Genomic DNA, 18,055 nt, shown 5'->3' with positions numbered 1-18,055 from the left:
TGAGTGGAACTTCACATGAAAAGAAAGCATTTCAAGCAACTTATGAGTCAGTGAATTTTTGTTCCGGAAATAATGCGCGATTACAGCGTCGATTCCAGTTGATCAGTTAGTTCTTTGTACGAACTTCAGCGTGGTACGAAGTTCGGTCTGAATTTGGAGGACCCGTTGCCGTACGCCGTGTGCGTGATCGCCCATATTAGTTTTTATTTCATCACGTGGAAGAGTTGTCTGCGATTATCAGACTACGTGGCTGTCCAGCCAGATGAAACATCGGTGACGAGAGGTTCAAGTGTCTGCTATTTCACGACATCGAAAACATTTAGCAGGACTGTAATTGTTGAAAATGTAGCATAGTCACGAAGCTTCAGTACCATTTGAAAAAAAAAAAATATCTGCATATAGCTCTTTTTAAACCAGTGTTCAAGTGTTACGGGAAGATTCAGTACCACAAACCTATCAAAAAACTTTCCCTATGAATATATTAATTTGGGTACCGAAATTAGGTTTATACAAACTGTTTTTTTCTCAGTGAATGAAATTCTCTCTAAGAACTAATACTTGAGGTTTTGCGTTCATACTATACAATTATATATTTATAATATATCATATCTATTTCTAGGGCCAGATCAAGCAATTTACTCTTTTGATAGCCTACACTAAGATACTAGATAAATATCTTATTATCTGGAATCCAATTTTAAACTGCTACATAACCGCCACGCCGAAATGATACATCCATCCACAGTATTTTTTTTTAATATTATGACACAAACGTTTCTTAGAATTTAAGACCGTTTCATAGGCTTAATTGAAGTTGGGTGGTTTTTTAATTGATATACGCTCAAACTGCAACAACACGGTGACTCCCATCTCTTTTCAAAGTCACACGTCAAGTGTAGATTGCTAGGAATCGCTTGCGAAGAATTCATCTGTCCCAGGCAAAATAGGCAAATAGGTTTTAACCCTTGACTGCGCGGACTGTTCTTAGATCTCTTACCTGCTCCTTCCAGTAAAATGTTTCTGGTTATACTACAAAATGCTCAAACATTGCTACCAGGATATTTCCATGAAAACAAAAATGTTAAACATTTGTTAAGACAATTGAAATTAATTACCAGGGTACTTTAAATTAACCTTAATTTGGCTATAGTGCAAATTAAAATGAAATTGTGAAATATAATATCAATATTTTAATTAAAAACGAAGAGGAAAATCAGCATTTTCAGTGTGACCTTTTGGTGGACTTTTAAATAAGCAGCGTTCCCTAAATACGGGTATTGGCATGATATTTGCAACCATTAACTGAATTTTTGTAACCACGTGAACAGTTTTTTTACTAACGTAAGTAAATAAATGTAGTCGCTTTACAAGGAATAATGTTTTTTTATTGCCCTTATAGCACTGTAATCAACAAAACAAAAATATTTAGTGAAACTTCTAATACTTGCCTAGACCTCTAGTGCCACGCATCTTGTACGGACTCAACTTGTCACTCAGCTCATTACTTGTACTTAACGAGATATTAAGTCTTGTGTCTTCACGAGTGGATAAAGTAGGCTATAGCTGGACTCACAATGATCCGTCGCGTACGTCCGTCAACAAGCCGAGCGATTCACAATCATCCGCACGTCCGTCAAATACTTTTTCAGTTTAATGCTGCCAACAGACCAAAAATCTTAAATGCTGGTGAAAATTTATCTTGTATAAATATCTTAACACTGATGATCATGAATTTCAAGCACTTAATAGATAATTATATTCATTTTTTTTAGCTCTAGCTGTATTTATTAAAATATTTCCAGTTTATTAAAAATGTGTTCAAGCGTGTGTTTATAACATTTAACGGAAGCAGCTGGACAACTAAATATACTTAAAAACCTTATAAGACAGTAAAGGTCGCCGGCTTCAGGTATTTTGCTAACATTTTGGAGGTTTTGACGGACGGACGGATAGTATTTTCCGGGCCATATGATTGGCTGCAGGTCATGTGATTGACGGACGGATGAGACGTATGAATGTGAGTCCAACTTATTTCTTGTCGCTTTGTCTCTTACACCATTATTCACTTGCACGTTAAATATATCGCAACGGTTCGGAAGAATAGTTTGTGTACGGAAAAACTAACTTTTGTGTAAATACCACTTAATGACATGCATGTAATTGAAATCTTTTAGCTTTATTAAACATAATGAATATATTTTTAACAAGATATTGTTTAACAAAAACATTATTGTTCTTGTAAATGCTTACATGAAAACCTTAAGTCTCGTTTTAGCGAGCATCTTTTTATGTATGAAGTTCCTTCTTGACATTTTGAGACGTTATAATTTAAAACAAGGACTTAATTTAATCGCAAACGTCTTTTTCATAAAACTTTCTTAGTTTTTCAGTCATTGTAAAGAAGTATGCCAACGCTGACTTGGAACTTTTTTTCGAGCAACGAATTTTATATGTGCGGAGAAGGGGGAAAAAAAAACACTCGAAAATTTTTGGCCACCCCTCGTTTCGAAAGAGTCACACTGTATGTATGTTTTTATATTTTTTTTTTCACGAGCCTCACCCGAGATTCAAGTGATCTCGCGGCGTTTGCTCGGCTGACGTCACTGTTTACAGAGTCGTTGGCAGATGATGTAGGTTGGCAGAAATGTTACACAAGTCATTTGCCTGTTTTTAAGAGATTCTATTTAAAGGTATTTCATGGCACCCAGACGTTGCATCAGCACTGCCTATGGTTGGTTACACTTGTATCATCTGTGAACGAGACAGATGTTTCCCACGCTGAAACAGTGTATAAGCTGCTATGAGTTTAGGAGCCTCCTACATACTAAGGCTGATTCACTAAACTACCACCACTCACGGAGCCCATTCCTGAAGTTAATGTGAAACTAAACAATTTTATGCAGCAGAAAGTACGGACTAAACCAACGCTTACATGAATCTTACCCAGATCTTACAAACGCAAAAGTGCAACCGGTTATTGAGTGAATTTTCGCTTCTGTATAACGAAAACGGAACGATATAGATCCCGAAATAAATAATTTTAATCACACTCAATGTGGAGGTATGCTGTATGCACACTGTAAGCCAATTTGGTCTTTAATGCAATTGGAAATTATCATTCTAAATGGTATTTTATGTAATTACGTTCCTTTCTATTTTGCTTGTATCATCTATCTGATGAATTCTCTTTTTGAGTATTTTTTTCCATGACATATTTACAGGCATTTATTACATTTGCTGCTTAGGGTTTGTGGGATTGTTTGTCATTGGTTTTATAAATTTTGTTTAACCTGCCTGCATGTCTATGTGTCGTTAACACTTGGAGGAAGGATCAGGCCTCTTAGTGGCAAGTGTGTTCCATTCTTGCCTTAGCTTCTTTTTTTAAGGAGAACCCTTTTGGCAACAATTAAATAATTAACGTGTCGTTTAAGTGTAACACTACAGACATTTTCCGGCAGCGGAGTGGACGATGCCTCGACACTTAGCTCTATTTAGCGCGCAGCTGCCCTTTTAACGGCCAGGGCTGAGGAAAATACGGCCTGGCGAAGCGAGAACCACTCCAGATATCTCCCACCGCCTCGAATTGACTTGATAGCTTGCTTCAGCGGTCATGATGCCTTACTTAAGGGTTTGAGTTGCCGTGTTAAATTTTCTGTCGAGTCTGTAATTTTTCATGGATGACTTTTTTTTTTACCCGTCTCAAGATTGGAAGTATGTGCACCTACAAACATCTTAAGGCAATGGCCAAACCAAAAAATATATATATTCTCCTGCGTATTTGGTATTGTTGGCACCATGGTTATTACACCGTGATGTTACATGACGATCAAAGTAACATTTTAATTTAACACCTCAATATCTAATCAAAACTGTACGGTGAATACGAATGTATTAAACAGCAATATGCTTCTCCACAATGAATTAACTCTCTGAACATAGAGATGATATAATTTGACTATTGTAGAACAATTCGTAGAAATAAACTTCGGTAGTTAGTTCTCTTCTCAAGTTAGAACAAAAACACACATAGCTGACGCATTATTAAAACTTTAAAACTAAGTGTAAAGATGTATTGTGAAAATCCTGAAATCACGTACAGTTTTATTTTGTAAACGAATCATGAACTTGATAGATTCCATAGCTTTAAAGTTAGGATTCTGGTTGCTAACATTCATTTCCTGAATGTTTCTCGCAAACGTGACCAAACATGTCGGCCTAGAGGCTTGTCACACTTTCGAACTTTTGCTTCCACAACCTTTCAATAATGGTGGTCAAATAATGTTGGAGGCTAATGATGACATCTAAAACGTCATTAGCGCAGCCATACATATTTGTTTGACAAGTTGGATTACTTGACTTTCCATGTAATATTTTCCACACAGGACATATTCTAATATTTCTTTGATGCTTGACGTAATTATAAAATTAGAATCGTACCCAGTGAAAACTGAAATGGTAAACGTCCCTAACGGATTATTAAAAAAATGTGAAGGAATAATGTTTATATGAATGCCGTCTCTAAAGTAATTACCTAATCTGTACAGTGCAAATTATGTGTGTGCATTTTTAAAGATCGCAAAACATTCATTTTATTATACAACGAGTATTTATATCAAGAAATGCATAAGAATCGTAACATGTTAAAAATGTTCCATGCAGCACCTTGATGCATTATTTTTATTGCAACATGAAGTTATAGCTGATTACTTTGAGCTGGTTCAGTCCAATAATAAATTTTGATAGTGTGACAGGACTAAAAACATGTCTGAGGTTATCTGTCCAACTTAATTTGATGGGGATAATTATAAGCCGTATTCTATGCAATACTACCACTGGAACTTATTTTTTAAACGTAGTTTTGAGACTTGAGGGTGTAATAGGGTCTTAATACGCCGCGCCGTCTGCCCGGGCACACATAAGGTGCGCAGAGCTTCAGGAAAAACAACGCGATTTCAAAAATATTCAAGATATCCGAGTGCGGCCAGTTTACGAAAGGCATTTAAGAATGCGGTGAGGGCCGAAAAGTACTTTTGATTTCGGATTAAGTTTTTAATCTGCATTTTTAGAAGAGTTAAATGGCTAAGTTTTTAGATTAATTTTTAGGCGTAAAACAACCGGTACAGATACTTCAAAGCACTTAAGGGACTTGCATCGCACCTTTATCTTCATTTCTCCGCCATATAATGTTACGGTCCCCGCTCAAATTTCACAGTTATCATGTGACGACGAGAAGACTGCGCACCAGTTCAGAGCCTTGCGCTTACAGGCACCATGCGAGCGTACCCGCCTCACCAGCACTCATACACCTCGACCAGCCTAAAAGCGAGTGCTGTAACCTCTCGTGGGATCGCAGCAGTAGACGCTCGTCAGTTTGGACAGCACTGGCGCGGACTATCTGCAGGGGCAGGAAGAAGGGGCAGGCAGCTGGGAGCACTGCACCAGCTCGTAGCGCTCGTGTTTCAGCACCCAGGCGTCGGTTTTTTTTTTTTTACATTTTTTTTATTTTTATTTTGCCATCTCTTTGTCGCAACAGCAGCATCAGCGGGGCCAGCATCCCGCGGGAAATGTAAATTTATTGCCTCCGTCTAGTCCTGCTCCTCCCTTCCCCTTGACCCCCTTTTTTTTTGCCCCGAGGCCATTGCCAAGGGTGCGGCGCGCCTTCCCGGTGACACATCGCTCCGACCAGCGACCAGCGGAGGCTCGATCGCTCATTGAAACAAACGACTCGAGAGATGAAACGATTCCCCCCCCCCCGACCCCGCCGTGCCGTTCGTCTCGTGAGAAGTAAACAGTCGCGCTCGGCGTCTTTTTGTTTCAATTGTTAGATTCCTAACGTTTGCATTAGATTCGAGTGCCAAGAGCGGACGCGAGAGAGAGAATAGAACCACTTTGCCTGCTGTTTGCTTTTAGGATATCTTTGAATTCCGTAATAGGGGAGGGGGCAATATATCACACATCTCCCTCATGCGTACGCCCTTGGTAACAGCTCGACGCCGTTTACTGGTCACTAACATAGTCTGTTTCATTTAACTTGTCTCGAATTTGAAAGCGCTCAAAAGTAGTGTCAGTGGTCTGCGTATCATTCCGCCTGTGTTGTTCTGACAATGGTTTTTGCGAGCAGCTTCACTTAGTTGCCAGTGTTCGCAGACAAACACCTCGTGATGCTTTAGGGACCAGGAAAAAAAAATAAAATTCGCGGATTCATTTCACGATATGCTATAATCCAAATGCTTCTTCTCTTGGCACACAGTTTACATGGAGACTCTCGACTGAAATAGTACCGAGTCACAGGCTACCCAGTTGAGAAGTCTCGCCAGTCGGCAGCCAGTGAACACGTGACATGTGTCAGCTCGTGTAGAAGACCTTGGCGTCCATCCTACGTCCTAGAGGTAGTCGAAATCGCGAGTTTTGCCCATACCTGTGAGGATATAGTAACAGCACTGGTACAACTAGTTCAACTGTTGACAGCTGTTGAATCTGAGACAAGTTTTGCAACACAGTCGATTGTGGCGTGTAGCCGTAGCTGTACTGCATTACTGCGTGTCAAGTGTCACGTGGCCAACTAATGGCAGAATGGTGTATCTTGTGCCATGTTACTTGGCTCGAATTTAACAGTTCAGTGATAACTAGAGACCCGAAAAATTCGCGGGTTCAATGACCTTCAGGATAGACTCCAATATCCTCTACACACTCGGGAAAATACCATCTCTACATTGGCTGCTGACTTGTGAGTCGTCTCGACTGGGTGGCCTGTGATTCGACACTTCTATTGAGTGAGGGTCTCTAATTGGCCTTCAGTCCTCCAGATTAACAGTGAACCAATGGCAGAAGCAGCACTAAGGTATAATTATTTAAATTTTAGCATAACACGAAATGAACCCGCGAATTTTTCAGGTGTCTAGTGATAACCATTCCCAAACTTACACTTGCAAAGCAACACATGATGTTTGTACACCAACAATGATAACCGCATGAAAAAGAAAACAAAATGTGAGCTAGTCTTTCAGCACTCGTCAGTGATGTGTAAACATGTAACCTCGGTAACGAGCTAACTCACGTGTTCTCGTGGTGTTCATGTTGCAAATAAACTCATAATAAGAAAAGTGAACATAAAATTTAACGTTGAAATCTTTAAAATAATGCCGAGGGTGATAAATAAACTGATAAAATCTCGCTTTACAAATACCAAAAATTTTTGGATGCGAATCAAATACATACTTTCTTGCCTGCCGCTGGAATTCGCTGCCTGAACCGTAAACGTTGCTTGCCACCATCGAACGCAGATAACAATTAGCAGAACTAAACAACCAGAAATTGTAAACTATTAGAAACGGCTCCGATAAAACCGTGGCTTTGGACCTTTTTCTCAACAAGGAATATTATTAAAATATGTACTGCTTATCTTGTTGAAATTCACTAAACAGTTATTACTACAACGTTTTCGCACACGTTAGAAGTTGTACTTATATAGCATTACTAAAATATTAACATGAAAAATTTTAAAACAAATATTTTAACTCTAAGTATATTTTGTATATATTATTTTTGCTTAAACGACTGAAATCAGACTGCAAATACTTCCTACAAACAAACCTTATTAAGCTGATTCAAAATTATTATTTTATAATGTTACTATATTATTATGTCATTAAAATGTTATCAATTAAATAAAGTTACTAGATTTGAACATTACCCATTGAGGTTACGAAGCGCGCACACTACCGGTATGCTAGTAAGCCTCATGAGAATTTAGGACACTATGCATTATAATCATTGTAATGCTAGTTTTCTTATGTATTTTAAAACTTGTGATTCCTTTTTAGTATGACTATATTACTTTACCAAATATATTCAAGAGTAGTGTTTCTATCATTAAGTTACATTTGGCACACCAATACCTTTCGTTAAGTCCCCTAATGTTTACGAAAGTAACTAAGTACGGGTTAATGTTGCTACACGTGGGTCCGCAAACATTGTGACACATCTCCGTCGATCGACTCCCGTTCCGTTTCCACGAAATTACTTCTACCAAATGCCGTACACATGTGAATATCCTGTGAAGTTCCAGACAAGTAACGCGGCGCGGTTAAGAGTGTTTGGTGAGACGAGGGTGGATGTGCTCGACTAAGAGGGCGCACCCCCTGATTGTTGCAGCAGCACCCGATCCGGCACCGCCACCACCGCCACAAGCGGCAGCACGCCGCCCCCGGCCGCCGGCCGAGCAGCTTCGTGGTGGTGGGCGGCGGCGGCGGGGCCGACGAGGGCGCGTGGGGGCCGTGGTCCGAGCCCAGCCCCTGCTCGCGCTCCTGCGGCGGCGGCGTCGCCTCGCAGCTGCGCCAGTGCGCCGACATCAGGTCGGTGCTCCCGCCCCCTGTTTGCCCGTCTATCAGCTCCTCTGTCTGCCCCTATATCTGTCCCTATATCTGCCCGTCTATCTCCACATCTATCTGCCTCTATATATCATGTATATCAGCCTCTATATCCGCCTCTATCTCCCCCTCTATATTCGCCTCTATCTCCCGTCTGTCTGCCCCTCTATCTGCCACTATATATCCTCATCTATATCAGCCTCTATATCCGCCTCTATCTCCCCCTCTATATTCGCCTCTATCTCCCCTCTGTGTGCCCCTCTATCTCCCGATCTATAATTGCCACTATCGACCCACTCTATCACCCCCTCTATCACCCCCTCTCTATTCACCTCTATCTCCCCTCTGTATGCCCCTCTATTTCCCCATCTATCTGCCCCTATATCTGTCCCTATATCTGCCCCTCTATCTCCACATCTATCTGCCCCTATATATCCTCATCTATATCAGCCTCTATATCCGCCTCTATCTCCCCCTCTATCACCCTATATCTGTACCCTCTCTCTCCCCCTCTATATCCCCCTATTTCTCAAACACCAAACGACTGTCTGACATGCTGGGAAAAATCAAATGGTGGACGCTACAAAATATTTTTATTAATAAATACTACTAATGCTAGTGACGGTCCAATAATTGTTTTCTAATCAAAATCTAGAATTCGAGTAACGAAGGATACCTAGAATCTACCTCTCAAAACCAAATCTAGGTCCCAAAGGATAAAAAAATTTTTTTTTTCAAAATAAATTTTATTAAATATGGTGCTGGTTACTTGAACATAGTTTCATTAATCAAGACGTATCATTACATATTAAAAGTACACCATATAATGGGGGACGGTAATAGGATTTCAGCGTATTAGTGTTAAAGTTTTGCAGTTAATAAATTTCCTCCAATATTTTTCTTGAAATCTGTTTCCTCCAAGATAAAATCTTTGGTACCTTAAGATTTAATCGTATTAGATATAGGAGTTGATGATTTCATGATTTATTTACCCGTCCCTTGTATTAAACATACATATTTTTTGTGTGTACAAGTAAAAATTACGTCCACGAATTTGATGATTACTGACAGCAAAATAAAAGTTGTTATGCTAATGAATGGTTTTATTTTAAGGCTACTGGATAATTTTTCTGCCCCCACAAAATACTTGGTTTGAATTAAACTTACAAAAAATATTTTTTTGGCGACAACAGGATTTTGCTTACACACACTCATGCAGGAACATAACTTTTTGGTAATAGGTTTTTCAAGGTAAGAGCAATGGTGGTTCGTGGCTTGATTAGCGGAAAATTCTTGTATGTTGGGGAGAAGGGGGCATGTTTCACGCATCCACTTGAATTGAGGTAATTTATCTTTATTAGTTTATTTCACTGCATTTATAATATTCAAGCAGCTATGACATGACTGGGGCGTACCGGGTAAGATGATTCTGCAGTGGTGACCCAGCGCCTTCCACTGTATGGCGGTAAAGGAACAACACCCAATGCCGAACACAGGGGAGAAAATACCATGATCCGGCTAGGGATCGAACCAAGGACAAATGGTTAACCAACCAGTATCTGCAACCTATGTGTGTATTTGTATGTGTGTGTGTATATATATACACACACACACATGTTTACATACAGGATGAGTCTTATTTTGACCGACACCCTTCCGCTGCAAGTTCTTCACAACAAAATAAATTTAAAAACCATCTACATATACGATATATGGTCTAAAGTGCTTCCCAAGGCTTCGAAGTTGGAGTTGAACAATCTCTTTGTTGTAAATAATAAAGTGTTTATGATAGAACATGACTAGATTTTGTTTTTAAGTGAACGCAGTTCTACAACCACCGCAAAATTTGTCGCTGTTGCGAAATGAATTAATTTAAATAATCGATGGTAACGCCTTTAATTTCCACATTTTTTTGTGACGTGTTACCACCTTAGATACGTTATATTTTATTAACAATAATAATATTGTACAGCTCCATCTTCGAAGGTGGAAGTAGTTTTGACCATAATCGTATTGATATTTTCAAATTATTTTGTCGTAATGAACCTGCATCCGAAGAATGTAGGTCGAATTCAGACTTGACACACACACAACACACAACCACCCTTGGGAGCTGGTTTTCGAAAAATCTCGTTCTCAGTTTAAGGCTATGTAATACAAGGAACATCACTGCCGAGTTGCAAAATTTTGTCGAACTTACTTGAAAGCTGATTTTCGTTAAATCATTTCTTAGCGGATGTATGTGGTTCCGGGTAATTCGTAATGAGTGAATCAGTCATTGAGTGGTATTTCTCTTAGGGGGCGCGGATGAATGCTATTCTGGAAAACTACCATAACAAAAAATGGATGAAGGGGAATTTCTTACACATACCAATGGAATGAGGAAAACAGCCTTACTCGTAAAATCTTAATGTAACTATCTTCATAGAATTTACATTTTTCCGCACTGAAATAATTAAAATAATTTTAGATCATTATTTAATGAGTGCAAATCCAACGCAATTATTCAAGGGTTTTCTTATGTAATGTTTTCATTATTAGGGTGAGAGAACACAAAAAACCCTAAGATATTACGGTTTTTAATATCGATATTAAATTATTTAAAGTCTAAACATGTATTTTTAAGATGCTGAAATGCACAGGTCAAGCAGCACAGGCGCTCTAGGGGAGACATAGGCTCGTACATCGAATGTTGGTGGGCTTTGCTCAGGCTTGCAGTCTTTCAAAAATAAACTCTGCTAAAATTTAAGTATTTTTATATTAGGAAATAAAAAAAATATTACTATGCGTAGCATATTACTCTGCTTCATTAAAACTGTCAGATCAAATGTAATTCAGTTTTTTGTGCCTTAGAGTACCTATAAACGAATTATGACATAAAATAACAACAAATAACACATTAACACAAGACATATACTGATACATATCAATAACTTTGTGACAAAACACGAAACAACACAACACACACTAATTGGTTACCACAAAAATCTAAAACAGAAACTAAATTGGTGTATACAAAATAAATATGTAGATTACAAAAGTTTAACATAACGTTTTGCTTAAGTTTTTTACCAATGAATGTTTCTAGATTATTCAAAATTAGTTATAATTTTTTACACCATTTTATAGTTACTAATGGTTTTATAGGTGTCACTAATTCTGCAATTGCAAGTTGGAATTCTTAATCCAAACCGAGATATTATGTCTGAACCAACAAAAATGATAATAAAATGTATATAATAAAAAGTGCATCACTGATTGAACGTCTAATAAATAGAAAAGGCAAATAGTTTATATGGGAATGTAGATAATTCAAAATAATTTAAATACCTAAAATTTTTAAATATTAAATTAATAATATTTTCCCTCCATACTTTCAATTCTATTCTAATTAAAATTAGTTGATGCAGAGAAAGTTATAAATGTAATAAGACCTAAAGATCTTCGTGTGTTGTTAATATCTACATGTTGGTGAAAAAAAAAGCTTGGCATCCAATATAACTCGAAGGCCTTAAAAGAGGTCACCCCGTTTAATGTCATTACTTACGATGTGATAATTCTGATTAATGAATTAGTTTTTTTACTAAAGGTTATACAATAAATGCTATCGTAATTCAGAGACGTTTGTTAACTTGCAAATCAGATCTGGACAGCTGAAATATCTTGCTGAATAGTTTCACAAACATATTTCCCAATTATTTTTTTTTTCATCAGCATCGTTTCTTGATCAATTCTGATTACAGTTGGAATATCATTTATTAAATATTAAAGAGTAGCTGAGATAAACTACTACTTTGCGGAACACCTAATACCATGAAATTGCATATGCAAATTTGATTGAAAAGTGTCTATTTGTAAGATAATTAAAACATTATATACCACGCATTGCTTGAAGAGGCCTAAAATTGATAATTTTTTAAATCACAAAATTGTGTTGGAAAGTATCAAAGGCTTTGCTCATGATGAAATAAATCGAATATTTTATTTATATCTGGATTTTATACTGGTTCACACACCCGCGCGTATATATTATATATACACACATATATACATATATATATATATATATGTATATATATGTGAGTGTGTGTGCGTAACTTTAAAACAGTGTATTTTCCTAAAGCAAAACGTACTGTTTCTGTTAAAAGTTTGATGGTTTTGAACATAAGGCGTTAAGTTATAAGTATAGCTTAAATTAACTTGTTTCACATGTAATCAAGTTATTACCCAAGTGTGCAATAGGCTACATATGTGTCCAGCTGACGCTCCAGGCAGCAGTGCTGCTTGGCGCATTTACTGAAAACCATACTCTTTGTGACGTGATCCACATTTTTGTTTTCTTGCAGCATAGATGGCCAGCCCCTGTGTCGTGGAGGTTCCAAGAGATATTTCTCGTGTAATATACAGGTAGGTCTTTACTTATCTATGCTAATATTATAAAGAGAACCATGGAAACAAGTTGCGCGGAACGGACCGGCAGAGACAAATAACTGGTGGAATCCGACGTTACCGAAAATTGCCGAACAGACACAGTCCGGTTACACATAAACTGTTATAGAAAAAAAATTGGGTGCCAGTCTTTCAGTACTCGCCAGAAATATGTAACATCTAATCTCGGTGACGAGCAAATTCATGTGTTACAATTACACTTATGACACGAAACTCGGACACGAAATAAAATGAGAATTATTTAAAATATTCCGAGTGTAAAAAAAAAAGTATACGCGAATTGTGTTTTCAACGACTATTCTGGACGCGAATAACCCGCAGTTTCCGCACCCGCCGCCAGATCTCTCTGCCGGAGCAGCTACATCTACTATGGAATCATTTGATTCGCAGACCGAAAGTTTAAACTATGTAATGAAACGGCTCCGATAAAAGCGAAAGAGACTTGAAAAAAAAAATACTAAACCCCGGCTTTGGACCTGATAATCGCCAAAGAATTTTATTGAAATACTGCCCATATTGTTAAAATTCATAGAACAGTCAATACTATAAAGTTTCCATTTGGCTTTGTGAACGTTGGTTCAAGCCATCCACCATATATTGCAGCACCGTGGTTACAAATGACCGTTCCATGCGACTTGTGTTCCATCCACAATAGTACTCTTACCAAATGCCATATGCCGTGAGCTAAGAGCCGCACCCAATAAGACTTTTCAACCTCATTGATACGTATTTCCCTTTTACCTCTCTCGTTCCTCGCTCCTCCGCTGGTGGCGCGCAAGGCGTCTCACACGCACCGCAGAGTCCTCCTCGCCCGCACGTGGACACGTGACCCGGGAAGGGCAGGACCCGCGCCCCAGGGGGCTCATCACGCGCGGCACCGCCGTAATAGCGTCCCCGCCCCTGCTCTGGAAGGGGAAGGCTGCCCTCTCCGACCGCGCCCGCAGCAGACGGGGCCGATACCATCGGCCAATCAAACCGCGGCCGGCCTCACGTGGCGGCGAGCGGGGAGGATTGTCACGACCTAGACCACGGGCCCTCGGCTTGTGGTCCTGGAGTTAGTTGGATCGCTTCGCTGGCGTCGTCGTCATCAGCAGCGGCGGCTACAGAGGGTCAATTAGGCACGGGATAATACGACTTCTGAAATAATAAACCGGTATTATATTATGTGGCCATGTTCACCGACGAGACACACACCGGCAAGGGAGACACAAATTCTAGTTTCTCTCGAGTCACGACCGTGGAAGCGGGCCATATCATATTACTTAGTCCATCACAGTGCCAGAAACGGTATTTATTTACAAGAGCAACTTCTGGGTGATAGGTCTAATAATTATCAAAGTGAAAGGTTGGTTAGGTTTTGTCAACAACATTAACAACACGCATTTAATACGTAATTAATGCCTAATTTGTATATAATACGTTATAAACGTAGTTGACCTAGCCGAACTAAACCTTTGACTTTAGTTATTCAGAAGCCGGGCTTGTAAACAATTACTTTAGAAACTAAAGGGGGGGGGGGAACTCTCCATGCGTTCTAAACACATTTTCAGTTCTTGTTACTCACACCAATGCATTGAAATGGCCTAATCATGTTTCGCAGTTATAAACAAGCCCACACCGAACGTTTTGATCAAAACTTCCTGCATGTCAAGATATTTAACTTTTACTTTACGTAGCAATGTTGATCACGGCAATGACAACTCATGGTAAATCACTGGGCCACGTACTTAAAGTGAAAATATTTTCGGACCCGCTGTGTGTTAAAATTTCATAGCATTGTCTTTGGATTCGTGGTTGGCTGGGTTTATTTCAGGTTCATGTCTACTGTTAGCACACAAATATCAGCTATCTAGTGCGGAAGCAAACGCGTCCTGAATGTCCCTGCCAGATAAGGCAATGGCTACGCTTGCAGGCGGCAGTCAATTGCGCGGGCATATCATATTGCAGTCTAATTAGAGATCAGATTATTTCGCGAAAGATACATACATGCCCATATAAAACATCTTTTTGGTGATTCGACAAAGACGTTTAAAAAATGTTTATGCATTTACAGGCATACACAATATTATACCAGTAAACATTTTTTTTTTTCAAATATCTGCTGCATATGCTTAGCAAGAGTGTTGGCAGCACTGATGAAGCTGGATTTGTGATGTGTTATAGCTTATAAGTCGTTGGTTCCTAACAGCACTCAGAAACCTCATCTACAGATGTTTCGGTCAGCGAATGCTAAGTTGATTCCGACTGGTAAATCGATGATGCAGTTGAATGCATACCACCCAAATTATTGTTATATTAATTAAATTGAGTCTGTGAATTAATTTTAACTGTCAAATTCCTTATATCTAGTGCTTATCTTAAAAAAAAAGCTTGCCGTTTGAGTCATTTTATAGTGTAATAATTAAATAATTGTTTATTCCGGTTGAACTTAACTGAAACACTTCATGACGACGTCGTTGATACTCGAGCAGCAGTGGAACCTTTTCCTCCTACCCGCAAGTCCAGTTCGGTTGGACTCGAGTTACCGAATGGTCGGCCCATAACAAAGACTTTAGGGAAGGCCCGCGCTCGTTAATAACAGCAATCTGAGGCAAGCGGCGCCCGGCACGATGAAAGACCTCCTCGGCGCCATCAACAAGCCTCGTGTGATGAGGGCGAGGGAGGTATCGAGGGGGGAGAGAGGGGCGAACAGGGTGGTTCCCGAAGGGGGGGCCGCCAGATCTGCAGACAAGAGAATGCTTCGGGATGTAAATGTTTACCACTCTCATGTGTTTTCAAAGTGGTCTTCGTCAGATACGTACGATTAGCCCATTGTTGGTGTGAAAATTTCATAATCCGCACTTGGCTCCTTTCAGTTAGTCTATCCTGTCGCCGCAAGTGAAAAACAAATGGTGACATTGGCATAAATTAATTAGGTTAAAATCATGGCCATTCTTCCCGCGAAAAAAATATTTCAGTTTGTTACAGTAAATATGTTCTTTGCCTTGGTGTACCTGAATAGGCTACACTTAGTTAAGCTGACATCGAACCAAGAAAAAATAGTTCCCCTGGTTTCTGCCCCTATCACACACAAACACACCACTCTTCGAAACACTGAGTCTTCTTCTGGATGTTATATCCCAAAGCACACGATTATTAGCTCTGGTGTCCGTATTCTTTTTCGTTCTAATGTCGACCATTCTTAGATACTAGCTGTGTGCCCGATGGGTAAGTGTTTGATCCTCATTTTTGATAAATTAACAAAAACGCTGACACAACTGACTTTTATTTATGAACAGAAACGTAAACATTAATTTCCATATTTCTAACTTCAAAAATGAAAAACTTCCATGTAAAATTTCATCCCATGATTAACCACCTTAGGTGATGAATATTCAAAAATAATTTCTTATACGTTATATGAGGAACTCCTAATGCGAAATTTCGTGCTTCTAGACCCAATGGTTTAAGCTGTGCGTTGTCTGTCAGTCAGTGGAGTTTTATTGAGTAGATACTCAGTAACTGTGGTCCACGAGGTGTCACACTAAAATGGTGGCATTGAATTCAAACCCTCTTTCTCTTTCTCCCCCCTTCCATTTTTACTTTCTCACCCTATACGTGGGGTGTTTACCAGCAGCTCTGTCAGTTACCGCCCAGCTCCTTTGAATGTTACGAAATTAGTAAGGAGTTGCACTTGGAGCAAGGACGTGAAGTCGTATCGAAATACAGTAAAGTCGTCTTTTATTTAACCCGCGACCTTTTAACCTGGCCAAACGCTGTGTTGATTCAAGTTTTTTTAGGAGATGTTCTTAAGATCTACGTTCAGTTCACTGACGGTCCCTTTTACCGTACGACGTAAGCCTAATAATGACTTGACTCGTATCCATCGTCAAACACGCGAAACAGTAATTTAAAGTATTGTGTGTAAGTTCTCGTCTAGTTTACACAAAACAAAATCAATTGCTAGTAACGCAAATACGTTGTGGCATCACTTTCGTCATCTGCAGGTTCACGTCGAACGGACTGTTCCATTTCCCACCCAAAGTCTAGCCATCCTTCACGTAGTGTTGGTACACCTGCCTGTCCTGGAGCTGTTTTGATGTCTCGTGCCGTTGTGACGAGACGCTTCCGCATAAACATTTCTCGGTAAAAAGTGATTACGCTTGACGAACCAGGCGCCTTACGATGTCGTTGATTTTAAAAGATAAATAAACCATGCTCCCGACAATGTGTTCCCCACACAGTATTTTGTGTTCCTCGCACGTAAATGTAAATCAACACAGTGATCACTTGTTTTTTTTTTGTTTTTTTTTTTGTCAAGTGTTCACAATTTGGGAGGACAGCGCGACCTTTCCGAGGTAGGCTAGTTGTCGGGCGTCTAATCGAGGTCATTATCGACAATTTCGTCTCAGGTTCCAGGAATGCCCGCACCTGCCGGCACGGCGTCGTCGGACACAACCCCGGGCCGCCGCCCCTCAACCCCTCAACGAATGCCTGTTGTTCCGCCGAGGTGACCGCCGGCGGCCACGGGGGAATGACTCAATCTCGGGCTGCGATTAGGTCCCCTCTCCCCCCACCCTTTTACACTCTCCTCCCCCCAGTCTCGGAGTGCGGGGAGTGGCCTCGGTGGTCCAGTGGTCAGTTCCCCCGCCTCCCGCCGAGGGGATCCGGATTCGATTCCCGGCGGTTAGCACCCCGGATAGCTTCACGTGTAAACATCTTAGCTCTCGGTGTACGGCATTTGGTAGGAGCGAATGGAACGGAAGTCGATTGGAACTGAATTGTGTAACCATCTGTGGCGGATGGCGCGAACAAAAGTTCACAAATTCAATGGGGAAACTTTATAGTATAAAACTGTTTAGTTAATTTTATCAAGATGGGTAGTATTTTTATAAAATTCGTTGTCGAAAATCAGGTACAAAGCCTGGGTTCAGTATTTTCCAAAACTATTTCTTTTTCGCTTTAATATGAACCGTTTCATTCTATAGTTTAACTTTTCGCTGTGCAAATGGAATGATTCGATTGCTGCTCCGTCAGTGAACTCTAACGTTGGGTGTGGAAATTACGCGTGATTAGCGTTCGGAAATGTAGTCTAAAACACAATTTTCGTATATTTATAACGCTCGAAATTTTTTTAAAAATAATTCTATGTTAACTTTCGTTCTCGAGTCTCGTATTATAAGTGTATTTGCAACATGAGAACAAATGAATTTGCTCGTTACCGAGGTTAGATGTTACACATCTCTGGCGAGTACTGA

At 39.7% G+C, this 18,055-nt stretch overlaps 1 protein-coding gene across 4 annotated transcripts in view; it reads left to right on the top strand.

The window, feature by feature from the left end:
* The window catches only part of LOC134530672 (papilin), a 411,300-nt gene that overhangs the window by 289,281 nt on the left and 103,964 nt on the right, over window positions 1-18,055 (top strand). For 3 of the 4 annotated variants that reach the window (XM_063365724.1, XM_063365725.1, XM_063365722.1), the window contains exons 3-4: window positions 8,155-8,354; window positions 12,716-12,776. In XM_063365724.1, coding sequence (XP_063221794.1) covers window positions 8,155-8,354; window positions 12,716-12,776 — 261 coding nt within the window. The remainder of the gene's footprint in view (window positions 1-8,154; window positions 8,355-12,715; window positions 12,777-18,055) is intronic. The other variant, XM_063365723.1, reaches the window with a different exon arrangement.

The sequence above is a fragment of the Bacillus rossius genome, chromosome 3 (assembly GCF_032445375.1).
Source record: "Bacillus rossius redtenbacheri isolate Brsri chromosome 3, Brsri_v3, whole genome shotgun sequence".
NCBI classification, from domain to species: Eukaryota; Metazoa; Arthropoda; class Insecta; order Phasmatodea; family Bacillidae; genus Bacillus; species Bacillus rossius.
This window is presented reverse-complemented; position numbering and strand designations above follow the sequence as displayed.